General features: G+C 52.7%; 1 protein-coding gene across 1 annotated transcript in view; it reads right to left on the bottom strand.

Annotated features, from left to right (window-relative positions):
- Positions 1-74: 74 nt before the first annotated feature.
- ZNRF1 (zinc and ring finger 1) overlaps positions 75-19,380 on the bottom strand; it is a 101,091-nt gene continuing 81,785 nt past the window's right edge. The window contains exons 2-5 of the mRNA XM_065899280.1: positions 13,012-13,107; positions 3,204-3,309; positions 1,607-1,698; positions 75-352 (exon numbers count right to left, since the gene is read on the bottom strand). Coding sequence (XP_065755352.1) covers positions 1,641-1,698; positions 3,204-3,309; positions 13,012-13,107 — 260 coding nt within the window. The 3' untranslated portion in view covers positions 75-352; positions 1,607-1,640. The remainder of the gene's footprint in view (positions 353-1,606; positions 1,699-3,203; positions 3,310-13,011; positions 13,108-19,380) is intronic.

Below are 19,380 nucleotides of genomic sequence, written 5' to 3'. Positions count from 1 at the left end.
ACGGCAATCTGTAAACATCACGAGGGAAAACACCAGTCGACACTAGACATTTTTTTTATAATTTTTTTTTTTTTTTTTTTTTGTAAACACTTTAGAGACAGACCCACAACGCCTTTCAAAGGTGAAAAAGAAAATGCCCTTTCCCTCCTGAGATGAGGATGAGGGGAAGGATATTGGGTGATTCTTTCTTCTCTCAAACTCGCTCTCATTCAATCTGGTGTCCTCAGGGAGAAAGGGAGAACCATTCTCTGGAAGTCAGTGCAGGAGGGGTGCCCTGTTCCCACTGGTGTCCCCAGCTCAGCTCTGCCCCAGTGTCCGAAGCCTCCTCTCAGGAACGGGGGCCTGGCTGTCCCTGTGGGGACCGTAAGATGTAAGTCGTGCTCCATCAGGCCCGAGGCCAGCCGCGTGCATCCCGCTGAGGCCGGGCAGGGGCACCTGTGGTTCCGGTCTGGGGGCCCCGAAGCCAAACATCATGCCGGGAATTTGGACTTGCAGCCAGCACCAAGCTCCATTCCCTCTGCCTCACTCTTCCCCTCGCCTTTTCTTCACCCCACGTCCTCAGTTTTTGAGGTGAAGGTAAAAAGGGCAAATGTCCCTGAATAGTTTGACATCATCAGCTGTTCTGGGAGTTTACTTGGGATAAATAAAATAAACCTAACAAAGAACAAAAGAAAACAAAAAACGAGAGAAAGAGGGAGAGGGAGAGAGAGAGGAGAGAGAGCGCAGAAGAGGCCCCCAAACCCTTGGATTCACGTGAGATGAGGTGGGTTTTGGTTTCTCATTTGGCAGAAAACAGAAGAGTGCCAGCCCAGAACTTGGGAGGGACAGCTAGGATGGGGACAGGAGAGAATGGTCAGCAGTAAAGCAGGGCGCCTGCGGGAGAAACTGGGGTTGGACGACGGTGACGGGGGAGCACATGTGCGCATCTCGGGAGGAAGCTGGTTGTGCTTGTCTGCTGTGCAAACAGGGGCTTGGGTGGCGGGGCCCCAGGTCTGGCCTGGAGGCCTCAGATTCATCTGGAAGGGGGTGAGGGCGGTGGGTGCAGGCAGGAAGAACCAGCCAAGAGCTGACTGCCGACAAGCGCTGCAGGGAACGAGGCGCCGTCCCACACTCGGTCTTGTCCAATGAGTGTGCTGTCCACGTGGGGATGCAAGCGAGATTCTCCCATCCCCAAAGAAGCAGCAGAGACACCCACGCCGCCGAGGGGCAAGGACCTGCCCTGGCCCCCCAGCAAGCACGAGGCACAGCTGGGGTGCAAAGCAGCATCCTATCCCAGGGCTTGTGCTGCTTCTCCTGCCCAGCACTTTCCAAGGGACCTTCCTGAACCTTCCTCGGGGAGATTCGCCCCAGACACGGGGAACATGAGGGGCCTTCCCCCACCTCACCTTCCTCTACCTAGCAGGTTCTTCCTCGCAACGTGCGAGTCTGGACTCTCATCCTTCCCAGGAACCCTCCCCACCTCACGGAACCCCTGCTGCTGAGATGCTCCCCTCACCCCCGACCCCTCTTGGCAGGGGGGGGCGGGGCACGGGGAGCCGTGAGGGCAGCTCAGCCCCCCTCTCCGCCTCCAGGCCCCAGAGCGACGCGACCCCAACCACGGGCTCACCTTTGAGAGGAGTCAGCAAGCGAGCCCAGCAGGGTCAGTCCGCGGGGTGTTCTGGACAAGATCTGTTCACTTCAAACCATGAGTCTATGCAACTGAGGGGAGACGGCAAGGGAGACACGTCACTGGCTGGCCAGGCCGCTCCCTGGGGGCTAGCTCCAAGGGTCGGGTCTCTGGGCGGGGAATGCCTGACGCTCACCTGCGGGGACCCCACGTACCCACTGTCTGCTAGCAGAAGGGAGGACACCCAGGGGGGATCTGGTGCAGCCGGAGCCCCGGTGCAGTGCGTATGGACTTGGGGTGGACCTAGGCGCTGCAGGATGCAGGAAGTGTGCCCTCGAGAGGGACAAGGCCTCAGGGGCATGGAGCCCAGGAGGACGGCAACAGCTACGGGTCAGAGGGTGAGAGTGGGGGGCTGCACAGGGCAGCCAGTCAACTATCTCCAAGGCTTAAAGGGGAAAGAAGTGGGAACAAAGCCCTGGCAGGCTGGTCACCGCCCTGAGCAAGCCCTCTCCAGAGCCACAGGAGCTGCCGGAGGCTCCCTCCCTGGTCTCCCTCTCAGGAGGCCCCCAAGCTCTACCTGGCTTGGCTGGCTGTGGTGGGCAGCCAGCATCTAGTCCTCCTTCCTGGAGAAGGTGGGCCAGGGGAGGACTGGCCCTGTGGCTTGGTGACATTGCTCTGGAGAGCCAGACAAGAGGCCAGCAGGGAAATCCTGGTCTCTAGTGTTTACAGAAAGCACTGTCTGAACAGAGAGGGAACAGAAATTGGCCCAAGACAGCTTTCTGTAAAACATCTGGGTATTTTCAAAACAGGAACCAGACAGATCATTTGCATAAGTCTCTCCCAGAGCTGAAGATTCCCTTCTTCTGGCTCTGGTCAATGCTTCCCTGGGACACTGGAGCGCTGGGTGCTGCGCCCAGGCCAAGACCCCCTCCCCTTAGGCCTCACTTGCGCCTTTCTGACACCAGCCACATCCACGTGCTGCCCCGTGGCCAGTGGCCCCGTGAGTCAGGCTTTGGAAAAGCCTGTGTGTCCGGAAGCAGCTCTGGGGCTCCAGGGGCTGAGAACAGGTGGAGGCCACGGGCAGCACAGAGCGTCCTCCTATCCTGGGTAAGGAGGTATCTTCTTTCCAGTTGGAAACAAGAATGAGGCTCATGCTGGAGCCTGAGGGCGAATCTCAGTCCTGCTAATTATAGCCGCTTGCAGCACTGGGGCCCACAGGTAGTGGCTATTCCTGCCTGCTGGGCCTCTGGGGAGGAGGGGCGGGGCCAGGGCAGCCAGCACACCCCTCCGTGCTGACCACCCCCCCAACACCAGACCAGGGTCTGCACACGGGAGCAGAGGGGCTCACAGAGATGGACGGGGGCTCAACCTTCCAGGGGGCAGGGACTCCACAGGCCTCCCCGTCGGGCCCGCCACCCAGGCTCTGCGCTCCGCACGTCCAGAACTCCCCACCTGCTGACCTCTGCCTCGACTCCACTCAGAGTGCTGGGGGACGGGGTGGCTAGTGACAGTCTGCCCTTCTCTCCCCCCACCCACAGGGAAGGGGCCCTCTGGGGTCTGGGGTGCAGCTAAGCTGGCCCTGCCGGCCCTCTCGTACCTTTTGTGATAAATGCACAGGCAGGGCAGCCTGGCTATCGTGTCCCCCTGAAGCAGCTCCTCCAGGCAGATCACACACTCACCCGCATCTTTAGTCAGCACGTCATCTGCAAAGGGGGGACAGAGGAGAGCGGGGGGTCAGTCACCAGCAGGCAGGGATCTAGGAGCTGCTTGGGACTGCGTGGGTCACCTGGGTCAGCGAAAGCCCAAGAGAGACCTTGACGTAAAGGTCCTCACTGTGGACACAAGACATGCAAACCACACGCTAACTACCTGAAGACAAGATGGGATTAATCACCAAGTAAGCGGCCCAGGCAATGAAGGATGAAAAAGGCTTGGAGAGGAGGACACATGCTGCAGAGGCAGCACGAGACAGAATGGTTCCCTGAACAGACTTTCCCCCTAAACATACACACAGACCAGGTGCACTGGATTTCTGGTTTGGAAAAACTGGTGATGAGGAGAGTGGTACGAGGCAAGGGTGAAGGGAAGAAACGGGTACCCCAGCAAATACGCGTACATGTGTGCCCACGGCAGCATTATTCACAAGAGCCAAAGGTGGGGACAACCCAAAGGTCCGCCAGCGGATGAATGGAGAAATGAACCGCGTGGACCCACACAACGGCGTATCCCCTCAGCCAGGAAAGGGGTGGAGAGCTGATGCCTGCTGCAACGTGGGTGCACCTCGAAAACATGGTGCCAAGTGGAAGGAGCCAGATGCAAAAGGCCACCTGCTTTCTGATCCCGTTTATGTGAAATGTCCAGAGGAGGCCAATTCAGAGACAAAAAAGTAGGTCGGGGCTGGGGGCAGGGGGCACTAGGGAGTGACTGCTTAATGAGTAAGCGATTTTCCTTTGTTTTTCTTGTGGTAACGTGAGATCTCTTAACATGAGATCTACCCTGTTCATAAAAATGTTAAGAGTACAGTCTACTGTTGTATGGAAGCCCCATACCTGAAACTTTCTGCCAGTTGAATAGCAATTGCCTGTTTCCCTCTCCCCTGTCAACACTTCTACTCTCTGGTTCTATGGGGTTGACTGCTTTAGATCCTTCGTGTAAGTGGAATCATGCAAGGAGTTCCTTCTGGGATGATGAAATGTTTGGAACTAGACAGAGATGGTGGTTGCACAACATTGTAAATGTCCCAAATGCCACTACGCTGTACACATAAAAATGGTTACTTGTGTGTTATACACATTTTAACTCAGTTAAATATTTAAAAAAGACACCCCACACCCCACCAGAAAAGAATGAATGGAAGGAAGCTGCTGCCCACCACAGCCCCAAGCGAAGCCGTGACCAGGACAGCCCGAGCACAACAGGGCGCCGAGCCAGCATCCCCTACGACATTTCTATGACATTCTGGGCACTGGCGACTCAGTGAATAAGCCACGGTTTCAGGATTCAAGAAACTCATAGCTTAGCAGGGGCGGTTGAACAAGAAGACGGAAATGAACAGCACAGGAATTCCTGGAAGTCTTAACGACACACACAGATCCAGATGTGAGAAGTACGGGAGATGCCCAATCGGGGTGGGGACTGTTCAGGGAGGGCTATTCCAGGCAAAGGGGACAGCATCTGTGCACCTGGCAAGGCAGGATGTTTGCTGTGGTAGGTTCAGAGTCCTGGGGCCGTGGAGGGGGGGTAGGTGAGACCCACTTCCTGAGGATGGACTTGTGTTCTGCTGTGCTACCTGGCCTTTATCTGGATCACTGAAGGGCCTTGGAGACGCACCGATCACATCTAGTCTCCTGAAACTACTGGAAATGACTGGAAGAGCCCACAGATGGGGAGCCTGCTATGGAGGCTAATGCCGTGGTGCGAGAGATGAACTCAAGGCCAGCACCAGCAATGGGGGAGGTGGATGGCATGAATTGGGGCAGCTGGGCAAACGGGGGGCAGGGGAGGGGAGCGCACACTTGTCAGAGCGAGAGGGAGCCAGGAGGAGGCCCAGCTTGGGAAGTAATGATGAGCTCAGAGCTGGGTGGCAGGCGCTGACCGGGCGTCTCCCCCAGGACGCGCTAATGGAAACCTGCTGGAGTCCATTCAAGTCCAGATCTGGGGTTTAGAGGAGAGATGTGGGCAACAGGGGTAGATGTGGGATAAAGAGCTTAGACAAATCTCAAGAAGGCAGACGACTGAACCCAGGTGAATTCTAATATTTGAAAGGCAGGTGAGAGAGGTGAAGTCAGCAAAAGGTTACCCAGAAGTTCTCAAAACCATAGGAGAAATACCCTGAGAACAGGTTCTGGATGTAAAGAAAGCAAAGCCTGAACAGGGCAACTCCCCACTTCTGAAAGATTTTAACTGATCGTGAACACTGCCAAATGATACACACTGAGATTTCATGTGTGTTCAGTGAGCCTCAGGATCTTACAAGCCGGGCAGGGTACACGGTGTTATTCCTGTTTTGCAAAAGGGGACACTGCAGCCAGAGAATCAGACACCTTGCCAAAGTCAGAGGGCTCATGAATGGGGCAGGGCCAGGGACCCTCTGTGGGGCTGCCCTCCACCACTGTGGTTCCTTTGTGCCCTCTGATAACTTTAGTGGAAGCGGAAACATCTGGGGCCCATAAAACGAGGATTCTTCATGGCCTAGAAGGATATGGTGACTCAGAGCCCCCCATCAGGAACCCCAAGGAAAACAACTAAGATAGAGTCAACTCAATACTTAAGTCCTTATGCACAAGAGCTGGGAGAGAAGTCACTTTCAGCTTCCAGGCCACCAGGACAGCCTGTGGTCATGTTCTCTGTTAAGATGTGCCTAACCCAAAGCCCCAAAGCCCACCTGAAAGGGAGACGTGGAGGGAAAAGCAGACAGCACACAGTCGGTCTGCCACTGGAGTGTAACCTCAGACTCCAAACGTGGCAAGTGGCACATCTGTAAAAGGGTATGATCCCATTTTTAAAAAAGCACTAGATACCATACACATTTCAATATTTGTGTGTGTGGAAGCACAGGAAAAAGTCTGGAGGGAAACACACACTTTAATAGTAGTGGAGGAAAGGAGGATTAGAAGAAAAATATTTTTATATATTTTTGAATTGTTTGAACAGGCATTACTTTTATAATTAACAACCCCCAATAAAGAAACAGACTAGTGTTTTCATTTCACTCTGAAATGTATCAAAAGGATAATACGGATTGGTGGGTGGAGAGACATGTGATAGAGCAAGTACAGTATAATGCACACTCTAGGTGGGGGGTATTTTGGTTTTTACTGCAAAACTCTCAACTTTGCTGTACGTTTGACATTTTTCATAATAAAATACTAGGAGGAAAAAACTCCAATAAAGACGGGAGGAAAAACAGACCAGCTCTGAGAAGGCAGTCACTGCAGACCTTCTTGGGCATTTATTCCTACTCTCTTTGTCTCCGGCATCTCATCTGTAAAGTGAGGATCTGGGATACAGCCCCTTTTCCGTGCTTCCCTCCTCACTTATGGATGATTTCCTTGGGAACACAGCAATATTACTGATTCCGAATCAGCGTCCCCTTCTGATTGGTGAGTCAGCTGGGAGCCCAGGGGCAAGTCAGAATTCCCTCAGTCCCAAACAGTTTTCTGCATGAGCTGCGCTCTGTCTGTCCTGTCAGGTCCAGGCTGGGATAGGGGGCGGGAGCCACGCAAGGGGATGAGACCTGGGGCTTGCTTCTTCAGCAGGACTGGACTGGACTCTCCTCTCTTTTCTCGCTAGGTATCACTAGGGGAAGGGGAAGGAGAAAGAGGCACGAGGGCGGTTCATCTTCTTATCAAGGACTCAGACCTGAGCACATGGAGGCTAGACACTAGACTTTTCTTACGAACAGTCGATCGCCACCACACAACCCATTACAGAGCATCTTCATGCACAGTGCTTAGCAGCCAGCCTGGGTCTGCAGCACGGATGGGAAGAACTAAACCGCACAGCTGCCTGCCAGGCTGGCACAGTGGGGAGCACATTTCACCAGCACCCAGAGCCCTGGCTGCAAAAGGCTGCCTGAGGGGTCCTGGGATGAAAGGGAGCCAGGGCTGGGACCCTGAGAGCACGGGTCAGCAGGGAGTGCTCACACCCAGCGCAGTGCCCGGGGAGCGACATCTCCCAACACCGGAAGGCAGGAGCCCAAATCCAGCCACAGGCCTGAGTGGGTTGGGTAAAACTTCCCGTCCCAATCCCTGGGCTCTAGGAGTGAGCAGCCCCCAGGTGTCCCTGGGCGCCTAGCAGGCGAGGGGAAACGGCTGAAGCTGAAGCCTGGCTATCACCCAGATCCTACGAGGCTTCCGCACTCTTGTGATGGGAGCCTGCTGTCTGCTGTCGGAGGACCTTGAAGTCTGAAGCTGGGTCACAAGTTAAGGCCACTCTGCAGATGGACCCAAACGCCCCCGGGCACCCGAGGTCCCTAGAGGAGGGGGGCTCAACCGATGCTGGCTGATGAGAACACGGAACCAAGCTGTGCTTTCTTCCTTTTTCTTACTGCCTCTCAAGCACCCACAGCCGCCAGCTGCCCGACACCGTGTGCAAAGCCAACGGCCCTGCCCACGGGGGAGTGCGGAAGTGTGCCTGGCCTGAGGGATGGTGCTGACGGTGCCAATGCCTGGCCCTCTAGCCAGCCCAGAGTGGCGGGCGATGCTCTCTGTGACAGCACTGCGGTGGGAGGTGATGGCACACTTCTGCCCCCTCCCTGACAGCTGCTGTTTATCTGAGAAAAGTGATCGAGCAGGAGGAGAAAAAGGAGCCCTCACTACTTTGGGGCCAGCTGTATGCCACGAATGTCGCACACACATCTCAGTGAATCCTAAAGACCCTGGGGGTGGGGGGGTCTGGGCTTCAGCTCAGGCAGCTGGTAAGGGGCCATGACTCCCACGCCAAGTTCCTTCCACTTGGCCACCCTGCCTCCTTTCCTTAAAAGACCAGGCGGTAAAGTCTCTTCCTTGCAGCTGGAAACCACCACCCATCTCACAGACAGCTTCAGATCTTTCTCTTTGGTGGAGGAACCTGGGTGCTCGGCATGAACAGGCCAGGCTGAGGGAGCTGCACTGCTGCCCTGCGGAGCACAGGCTTGACGTCCCCCAAGGGGACCCGCAGAGCTGGGCGGCATGGAGGGAAGGCTGGTGTGGTGCAGCCGAGCAGGGCCGCACAGAACCCACCTCCCCTGCTGCCTGATGGCAGTCACGGTCCTGGGAGGAAGGAAGGCGGGAGCCAGAGGGAGAGTCCCCAGCAAATGACTCAGAAACAAAGGCTCCACCGCCAGCCTCATTTCCAGCCTAGGTGTGGAAGAGCCCAGGCTTGTAGACCCTTCGGCATGCGCAGAGCTGCTGGCCCAGCCTCCTGGGGGACAGGAAGGGGCAGTGCTACCACTGCCAGGCGTCGCCAGCCCCCTTCTTGGGAAATCTCCAGGCAAAGGGGAGACTTTGAGTAGAGAGTTCCCCTACCAGCAGTGTCGTCTCCACCGCAACCCACAGACTGTGAGGCACGACCCGATTGTTCTGGATCCAATTGTTCTGACGAGATGGGCTGCGATCACGACAAGCGGAGCGGCTCCGCAGGGCTTCATGTTTACAGAGGCTGCCCTGTGACCCCATTCAGTCCCCTCTCCTCCGGTCTCCCTTCCACCCACTCCTCATTCACCCAGCGGCCTGCCGGGAGTCCTCCTCCCTTCCCTCCTGCAGGAAGAGCGCCCAGACAGACACCTCCAGACAGACACCTCGCAGCCAGACTCAGCTGCTGCTAGGCATCGAACAATAGCTCCTGGCAGTGCCCCACTGGGCTGGGCACACTCCCCGGCCAGAACCTGGCTCCCCAAGGCCCAAGAAAAGGCACTGCCATCCCAACCACAGGATCGCTGAGAGCAGAGACACAGGCCAGACAAGCACTATTTACACAGGTCTGCTGGCTGGGGCTAAACTAGCAGGAGGCATTTCTGCTTTGGGGGGAGCCAGATTCCCTTTCCTTTAAAGAAATCTTGCGTGACATTTATCATTTCAAGAGCCCTGAAGTTGGGGGCAATGACTGTCAGTAGAGAGGAGGGATGGATGGTCAGGACCTAAGAAGCAGGGCATGGGTCTGCGCCCCAGAAGAAAGTGAGGGGGAGAGGAACTTTTGAAGCTGCTTTGACAGCCATCAAGCTCTCTTAATACTGCTGGAAAATGGACCTGCCACACGCCAGACTCTCCCAGAGCCAAGGACCCCTGGCTGGTCCTGGAACCAGGGTCTCCTCGGCTTTCAATGGACAATCAGTCATCTGTCACGACCCCCCTCCACTCCAGTACTGTGACTCTCTTCTGTTCATAGCAGAATCAGGCCCCTCATCTTGAGGCTCGTTTTGCTGGCTGACCAGTATGATGGTCAAAACCTGAGTGCATGTTCTTGAGAATGCAAGTTCCCCCAGTCTCAGAACCACAAACAGATACTGGAAAGAAAGAGAAATTACAAGGCCCAATCAAGCTGACCACATTTACCTGCAGAAAGGGGTCCCGGTCCCCCCAGCTCTCTCTCACCTTTGAGGGGTCCTGGGTTCAGAGCTGCCCACTGAAGAGAACAGAGGATAGAAGATTCTGCGCTCTGCAGTACAGCTCCCTTCCCTACCCCTCCGAATGGGTCACCAGGACTCACAAACCAGGTGCCTGCCAAGAAGCACCAGTTACTGGCCTTCACATTTCTCTTGAGCACTGGGTAAACCAGTTAAACTAGTCTTGCCTTTCCAAAACTGGCTTTTTTTTTTTTTTTTTTTAATCTGTCAGGTGGCTACTGGAGGCCTTCCAACCCACGGCTCAGACTAACCCTCATAATAAGAAAAATACTACTTTCTATCTGTCTCATTTTGGAGGTTTCTACTCCCCCCCCCCATTTGGTGGTTAACTAAATTTCATCTTATATAACCGCTATAAATTTCCTAAAAATTTCCCCAATTGGTGCCAGCAGCTACAGGAAGGGTGTGTGTGTGTGTGTGTGTGTGTGTATGTGTGTGTGTAGATGGGAGTGACCAGGAATTCCAGTGAATCTTCACAAGAATATAGCACTTTTTAATCCACTAAGAAAGTCTCAGATTCTCCCCTTTCCAGAAAGATTCTGGGAGTTCTACACCTCACAAATGCTTTAAGTCTCTTCACTTTTTTCTTTTTTGGTAGAAGAGAGAAAGCAAAGCTGGGGAGCTCAGGATAAGAAATCATTGGTAAAATACGTTACTGGCAAAACCAAAATAAATACCTAGAGGTCCGACCTGGGACTTCGGCCTAAGGCCCCGAAAGGCCTGTGCCTTATCTGAACTAAAACAGGCCCTAGACCAGCCCGGAGACTCACACTCCATATACAAACCCCAAGTGACAAATGCCTTTCTCTTATCTGGAAAGGTTAGGTGTCTTTAGAAAAGACAAAGACTGAATGTGAGGAATCCAGCTGTGACAGAGGGGCCAGGCCACTGTTTCTGAAGCACTTTCCTTACCTTAAGACAAATTCCACGGATGGGACCAGGAACAACATGCCTTTCTTTGCCTCAGGTGGTAAAGGACTGGTTTTTGCAAAAGAGACCGTCCAGTTTAAAGCTTCTACTTTACACTCACACACTCTCTCTCTCTCTCTCTCTCTCTCTCTCTCTCTCTCTCTCTCTCACACACACACACACACACACACACACACACACACACACACCCTCAAAGAGGTAGCTTTTCAATGAGAGGAAGGAAGAAGTGAGAAGAGACCAAGAACAGCCATGGTTATGCCTCAGACTGGTTGGCCAACCTCTGCTTCCTCTAAGGGGACTCCGACTCTGAGTGTGGCTTCTGCAGGCGACCTGTGCTCGGGCTGGGCTGTCAGGACTGCTCTCCAGGGCTGTCTCTCTTTGGAGGCAAAGAGGAAAGGCAAGGAGGACACCTATGGCGGCACTGGCACATATGTGCTCACATGGAAGAGGCGCTGCAGGTATCCCGGGCAGTTCTCCGGGAGAGAAGCTCATGCCCTCACCTCCCCCACTGTCCAAGCCGGGCATGTGGGTCCTCCTTACAGAGTGGCCCCAAGAGCGCTCTGCTCTCCACAGCTGCCCTGCAAAGTTCTCTCTCATGACGCCAAGAGCCCAGGCCTGTCGGGTGAGCCCACTCTGAGGCTGCTTTGTGTTCTCATGACAACAAGGCAGTGTCCACAGAGAACTCTGCCCAGCGCCCCACGGGACAAAAAGCAGCCTTCACGGGGGTGCTGCGCACGTGGGAAATAAGTGAACACGGTTTCTGAGGCCACGGCGGGGGAGGGCTGTCAGCCGCGGGAGAAGACTCAGTCATCTCCCTCCCTGGTCCCAGGCAGAGACAAGGAACAAAGTGGAGCTGAGCATCTTCAACGAGCCTGACGGGGAGCCCAGAGCTCGAGGGACGAGACTCAGAGACTCAGCATCAGTCAGTCCCCAGGGATGGGACAGGCTGTCCCCTGGGGAGAACGGGGGCTCCCTGGACAACCAGGGAGGAGAGGAAAGGGAAGGACACCTGGGCTCAGAGATGCCAAAGGTCACCAGACCACGTGTATCTGAGACAAAGGGTAACCGGCCAGCCAGCTCACGTCCAGAATCTGTTGGCAGTGCAAGAAAAGAGATCAGAGAATAGCAGGACGTGTCTTCAGGAGAATCAAGTAGATCAGATTCGTCAGATTAATTTCACAGGAACAATCTGGAATTATCTGGCCTACACAGGTGGGTCTGAGGAGGCAGGAGCCCAAGGAAGGTCTGTAAGGAGAGTCAACCTGGGAAACTTTCATGGACAGGATGGGGGTCAGGTGATGTGGGCCCACCTCCTGCCCAGTCCTGGGGCCCTGAGAAATCTCAGCGCTGTTTTCCTAAGCATCGCCGTGACTCTAACCTACAAGGCAGGCCGGGGTTGGGGTCAGGTCGGGCACACCCCTCTCAGATCCAGTGCCCATTCTCGTAGAAGACACAGTTCTCTGAGGAACATGGTTTGAAGACCAAACTAAGCGCATAAGGATGGAAAGCCCAAGAGTCACTGGCAGTACAGGGTGCAAGGAACTCAAGAGCAGACGGTCCACTTCAGACAAGGATGAAAAGAACCCAGGGATGGCCTTGCATCTCTCGGGGCGGCTGTAACTTCCTACACTGACCATGTGTCAGGCTCCGGACTGAAAGCTTTTATGTGTAATATCTCACTTTATTCTGACAAAAATCCTATGAACCCTGTACTGAAATCCCCATTTTAGGGACCAGAAAACCAAGGCTCTGTAAACTGAGCACTTGTTCAAGACCGCACAGCCAGTAAGTGGCCAAGGCAGGCTCTGAACCCAGAACAGTTGGGCTCCAAGCCTCCCCCAAAGTAAACCAGGCAGGTGCTGACCCTCGTTCTGTCCACAGAGGTGCCGTGGCAGGGGGGTTTCACTGAGTCCCCCGTTGTACTCACTGCTCAGCCCCGTGGCCGCCTCCAAGGCAGGAAGCAGCACAGCCTCGGGGCAGCGATGAGGTGGCAGGTCAGCATTCTCAATCCCCAAAGGGGTCCACAAATCACACCTACTCTACTGTGGAGAGTCAGGCTGAAGCACTGTGTGCAAGGCACAGCCCAGACTCCCTTCCCCACAGCGGGCTGGCGCTCCTGCTGGGCCCTCTGCTGTCAGCTGTGTGACCAAGGCCTGTCTCCCGACCGGAGGGGCAAGGAACTAAGTGGGTGGAAGAAAGGCCAGGGCTAACTGGCCACCCAAGGGACTTCCAGACCCCGTCCCTATGCCTTCCTCCCTGCTCCACTCCTCTTGCCGGAAGGCGGGGTGGACATGCTGCCCAGAGCCACGGAGGCTGCAAAGACCCTTGCTCAGAGTTCCCCCCACACCTCCCGCCCCAGCTAAGCTCTTACCGTTGTAGGAGAGGCGAGGTTTGCTCAGACACATTATAAAGTGCATTTCCATCTCGTCGGAAGCCACAGACTTAGAGCAAATGGGGCACTTGAAACCTGAAAAAGAGGAAATAGAATGAAATGGTTCTTTCCAAACCAAACATATCCATCATAAATGTGGAAACTCTTAGGTGACTCTGGCCATTGTGGGGTCAGTCTAGATACATCCTACCGCCTACTTCTTCATTAAAGGCAGGCAACATGTTGTTTTCTGATTACAGCCTCCAATTCCCATTTTTTCACTGGGGCTCACCCTTGTCATGCCCCTTGCTGAAGTTTATCAGAAGTCACTGACAGCTGATTTGAGTTTTATTTTCTTTCAGACCCTTTCCCCTTTCCCAAGGGGGTCCAGTGGGCAACGGGGACAGGGAGGCATCGATCGAATCAAGGCAACCAAATAATCTGTCTTTGAATAATAAGAGTTTAATTTAACACCCTTGTGCCTCCCAGCCCTCAAACCACTTGGCTGGGTCACCTGTGGAAGGAATCCCTATAGTCCTGGGCGCCTCCATCCCTCATCCAGAGCACCTTTCCTCCCGTGGCTCAGGCAGCTGTCCTCCGAGAGTGTGCGAGCCCCAGGCGGCCCTCCAGAGCGCTCCCAGATGCCACACATGCCTTGGCCATATGCCACCAGGAGTAACAGCTGTTTCACAACGATAGGCGACAGACCCTGCTGTTTTATTCCCGAGGAAGTTTGCTTATACACCCAGGGAGTTTCATCGGAATTGTATCAGTATTGGAGACTTTGGTTGAGAATCTTCTGAGCTGAACTCCATTAAGTAAACCTAGTCCTTTGATCTATTTTTTAATAAATTATTTTTTGATCTATTTTTATAGATAAATACAGATCCACTATTTTCAATTCCCCCCATTTTACTTTTATTAAAATTGCTTTCAGGGCTTCCCTGGTGCCGCAGTGGTTGGGAGTCCGCCTGCCGATGCAGGGGACACGGGTTTGTGCCCCGGTCCGGGACGATCCCACATGCCGCGGAGCGGCTGGGCCCATGAGCCATGGCCGCTGAGCCTGCACATCCGGAGCCTGTGCTCTGCAACGGGAGAGGCCACAGCAGTGAGAGGCCTGCGTACCGCCAAAAAAAAAAAAAAAAAAAAAAAAAAATTGCTTTCAAATGGGGAATTCCCTGGCGGTCCAGTGGTTAGGACTGTGTGCTTTCAATGCCGAGGGCCTGGGTTTGACCCCTGCTCGGGGAACTAAGATCCCACAAGCCGCACGTTGCAGCCAAGAAATAAAAAATAAAATAAAAATTACTTTAAAATGGATTACTTCTTTTCCATTCTACCAAAAAGATTGAAAAGTTATCTATTTACTTGTCCACATTGAATTTTAAACATCACAGCTGCTCCCTTTTGTGACCATAATCCCTACTTTCTCAGTCTGGAATTCCTAGGTCAAATACAGCACACTAAAATATTGTTGTGGAGATCAGACTCTTGTATTAATTTGCAGTCAAAATGTCCCACGCACAGTTTCACTGGATGCTGGTAATATCTATCAGCAATATTTACTATGAGGCGAGGGTTCATGTTGACTGTTAGCTGCTCCAGGAGAAGAGGAGTTCACGCCTTCACCAGTGTCCTTCCCGAGGGGAGTCGCTCATTCTGTATGGAAAGCCCTCCACTCTGGCAGCTGGTGGTGCTCAGACAGGAAGCAAGCTGGCTCCCACGTTCCCGTGTAGGGCACAAGCACTTTGCTTGAAGTCTTCTCCAAACCCTCCTCTCTTCAGTGACAATGCTCTGTCTGAGCTACAGGACCAGACAGAAAATCCACAGTCTGGTTCACTCCAGGCAATGTGGACCTCAGACTCTGTGGCACCGTTCCCATTCCTCCAACCCCTTTCCTCAAAGAGCTTTAGCATCTAAGTGTCTTGGCTAAAAATTCTTGGAAGTGCTACCATCCCAAGGACTCTGGCCAAGCTTTGAGAAAGGGCTGTATTTTCTGATCTCTGGATGCTTTTGAATCCATTAATGACGAAACCAGAAGACAGAAAAGAAACGTGATGGGGGAGGGTCCATCCCCAGTTTCCTGGCACAGGTGAGTAATGAACTCGAGTCTGGTAGAATGAGGCTGCTCTTCACATCTAACCTAAGTCCCTCTGTACCCTTGAATCTACCCTCATGGCTGTGCCCTGCAAATAAACCAATACTTAAATAACATTCCATAGAATGACCGGCCATTGGGAGATTTGTTCACCCTTTTTTCTGACTCAAAAGACCAAGGTTGGGTCTTCCCTGGCGGTCCAGTGGTTAAGACTCCACGCTTCCAATGCAAGGGGCACGGGTTCGATCCCTGGTCGGGGAACTGAGATCCCAACATGCTGCGTGGTGTGGCCAAAAAAATAAAAATAAAAAATTTGTTAAAAAAATGTTTTAAAAAGACCAAGGTTTTGCAATGCTTTGACTACAGGATGCTTCCACTTTAAACTTGCTAAGTTAGCACGCTGTCTGCGGGCTGAGGGCTCAGGGCTGCAGGCAGGCCAGGATGGACGTGCTCCTGACAGGTCCTCTAACACGATGTCCTGATGCAGCCACTGGGAGGTGGTAAAGTGATTTCTTACTAAAGAAAAGCCCTTCACCTCGTACATTAGTCACTTTTCTGATAACTCAGAACAGAGTCATTGTTGTTGCTACAATAGCATCATTCAAACCCTCACATCCCAACGTGATTCCTTGAGTACAGGAGAGGGGTCGAGTTACGGCTACGGTGCTGGGAAGAAGGCCACCCCACAAGAAGGTCTAGGAAGGAATGTCACCCGATGTTTATGTCCTAGGAAAAAACAAGTTGAGACTCACAGGTTTAGACCAGTCCTCTCACTGTACAGATAAATAAAGAGACCCCAGTGAGGCCATCAGTCAAACAATTTAGGGGCGGAGCTGAGACCACAATCAGATTTCTTAGCTCCCTATCTAAAGTCCTTGCCATTAGGGAAAAGCTGACCGCAGGTGTGATATTGTGATTTATAGTCAGAAGTATATATTTGGTCTTTGTCCGGTTTCTGGCATAGAGCTCCTAAAACCCTTGGAATTCCCTAAGACCAATTATATTTGGTTTTCTGTCATCACTTCCTGAAATAGCTCCAGAGTCAAAGGTGAAAGGATGAAAAGGAGTGTCTTGTTATTCATAACCAGCCCCTTTCAACCACACCAGAGTTTATGTTAATGAGGTGACTTCTGGAAAGCCCTAGTTAACCTAAGGATGGGGGCTGGTTGCCAAGGGAAACAACCATGTGATTAGAGGACTGGAACTTTCAGCCCCACCCTCGACCTGGAGGTTGGATCAATCACCAATGGCCAATGATTGAATCAATCATGCCTATGTAACGGAGCCCCCATAAAACTCCAAAAGGACAGGGTCTGGAGAGCTCCCGGGCCGGTGCACACATGGAGATTTGAGGAGAGTGGTGTGCCTGGAGACAGTGTTGGCCCTGTGCCCTTTCCCCACACCTTGCCCTGTGCTTCTCTCCCCTTGGGCTGTTTCTCAGTTACATCCTTTTATAATAAACCATTGATCTGGTAAGTAAAATGTTTCTCTGAGTTCTGGGAGCCACTCTAGCATATTAAACGAATGTGGGGCGGGGCATGGGAACCTCCAATCAATAGACAGCTGGGCAGAAGCAGAGGTAACAACCCGGACTTGTGATTGGCATCTGAAGTGGGGGCAGTCTTGTGGAACTGAGCCCTTGACCTGTGGGATCTGATGCTATCTCCAGGTAGATGCTATCAGAATTAAGCTAATTGCTTGGTGGTGTTGAGAAACACATCTCGGAACAGGGTTTTAAAAAAGAGGTGGGCTGGGAAATATTATGTCTTGCAGGAAGCACCACTATAGTAGGGAGAGACCTATATTCTAATGAAAGCAGGGTCATTACCACTTGCATCACCTAACTCTGCATATGTGTGTGTGTGTGTGTGTGTGTGTGTGTGTGTGTGTGTGTGTGTGTGTAAGGCTCAAAAAAATAACTCAGGGTCTGTCGTGAGTGGGAAAGACCAAGATAACCTGGCTTTTCCAGCCTCAAGACCTTGGCAAGTTATCTACTCTCCCTGGACCTCAGTTTTTCATCTGAAAAATAGAGACGTTTACCTCCCTTTTGAGGATGAAATGAGATAAGAAACCTGAAAGCACACTATAAAGAAGCTAAACAAATGAACCGTGGTGTCATCATCATCAAGCCCGGCAGTGCTTGACAAGGAGGGAGGAACAGGCTGGAGCAGGGATCTGGGGGGTGGGCTGAGAGATGGGGGTGACGGACCAGCAGGGCACATTGGCCACAGGTCATGCAAAAGTGTGCTGGGGGTGGCCAGCGGCCATCACTGCTGGTCGCATCTCTTCAGAGCACAGAACTTTGGAGCACTGTTGTGGCACTTTCTGTATAGCCGACGTGGCACTGTACACACTGAGGTCCCTGTCTAACCTCGATGGCACCCACTTGTGCACACGATGATAAATAACAGCTTGCCTTTATGTTGCTATGGGCAGCCACTGGGCTTTACGTGTCTTCTCGTTCGCCTGAATATGAGGTAGGTACTAACGTTAACTCTATTTTGCAGAAGAGGACACCAAGGTAGGTCACTTGCCCAAGGTAACGCAGCCAGAGCGCCAGAGCTGGCACACAACCAGGAAGTCTGACCACCCAGTGTGCACCATGTTCTCTGGGCTGTGGGACAGGCTGACTGGTACAGAAGGAGGAGACACATGGCAAAAAGGATGGGAGGGCTTCTCTGGTGGCTCAGTGGTCAAGGATCCGCCTGACAATGCAGGGGACACGGGTTCAATCCCTGGTCCAGGAAGATCCCACATGCCGTGGAGCAACTAAGCCCGTGCGCCATAGCGACTGAGCCTGCGCTCTAGAGCCCACGAGCCACAACTACTGAGCCCATGAGCCACAACTACTGAAGCCCACGAGCCTAGAGCTTGTGCTCCGCAACAAGAGAGGTCACCGCAATGAGAAGCCTGCACACCGCAACGAAGAGTAGCCCCCGCTCGCCGCAACTAGAGAAAGCCCCTGCACAGCAACGAAGCCACAACACAAATTTTTATAAATTTATAAAAATTTATTTTTATAAATAAATTACAAAAAAAAAAAAAAGAATGCGAAATGCTGCAAAGACACAAAGTAGCACCAAATATTCACCTCAAACCTTCCACATCATCCCAGCAATTTCTCCTGAAGCACCCATGGTCCTGGATAAACTCATAACCTGTAACAAAACTGATAATTTTTTCCCAGGAATTCTGTTAATATGGAAGGACAGAGCTCTGCTTTCCACTCGGGCACTGAGCCTATAGCATTGGTTCTAAGACAGTGAGTTTGCAAATTACCTTTTAAATGGAAAATAAAGGGCAAAAGGTAAGAGGGATGGAAAAATATGGAGAGCCTCGGGGCGGGGGGGTGGGGAAACTAGTGTCCCCACCTTCTTTCCCAAGAGGTCATCCAATGATCAAAATGGATGTTACCACTCTCCCACCCCAATCTTTTCTCATAACTGTCCAGTCACGATTCAGCATCAATAGCCCTATGTAATAATAAATACTATGATGTTTACGAGCCATCTGAAGGTTAAAAAAATTCTAGGAAACTTTGATACCATTTTGGAAAAAAGTCCCAACTGAATTAAAATCAGCCCCGCAAACAAAGATCAAACAATGGTCCACAGAGTCATCCAATCAACATCATTTCTGTCAATTTTCATGAGACCTCATCAGCGCTCAGAAAACACGGGTAAGAGATGCTTCGTGAGAAAGCAAGCTACAGGTGGAGTTCTCAGGACACTCCCCAACTGCGCTGAGACTAGACTCTACCCATCATGCCCTGGAAGCCAGGCGAGCAGACAGCACGTGCGCCCAGCTGCCTTCCTCTCTCCCGCCTAATCACTTTTTCAGAGGCAGCCCTGCCCGCATTCTGTCTTTAACATCTGACAGCGTGAAGGGAGGTGTCGGCTAGCTCAGGCTTGCCAGCCAAGTCTGACACTGGTTCCCCTAAGCCTTTGCTCCCACCAGGCTGTGGCAGAGACAGGGAACTCACCCGGTTCCTAGTCCTTTTCTGCCAGCCTCTCAAAATGAGGGAGGAATGAATGACAGAGCACCGAGGGGGAATTTGTCTACAATCTCCCAATTCTGTGCTGGGTGGGCTCTACCAAGCAAATGCTACTGCAGGATCCCCCCACCCCCAATCAATGAGAGAGAGAGATCCTAATGTAGACCTCATCTTCTTTCTTCCTCTCGTCATCAGATCAGCCCAAGGTTATGTAGAGAGGTGATCAGCCAGAGCCCAGTTGCTTCCTGTCTTTCAACAAGCGTCTGGCTTAAGTGAGGGA

Source organism: Phocoena phocoena, chromosome 20 (genome assembly GCF_963924675.1).
Source record: "Phocoena phocoena chromosome 20, mPhoPho1.1, whole genome shotgun sequence".
Lineage (NCBI taxonomy): Eukaryota > Metazoa > Chordata > Mammalia > Artiodactyla > Phocoenidae > Phocoena > Phocoena phocoena.
The sequence above is the reverse complement of the archived record's forward strand: the minus strand, read 5'-3'. Positions and strand labels throughout refer to the sequence as shown.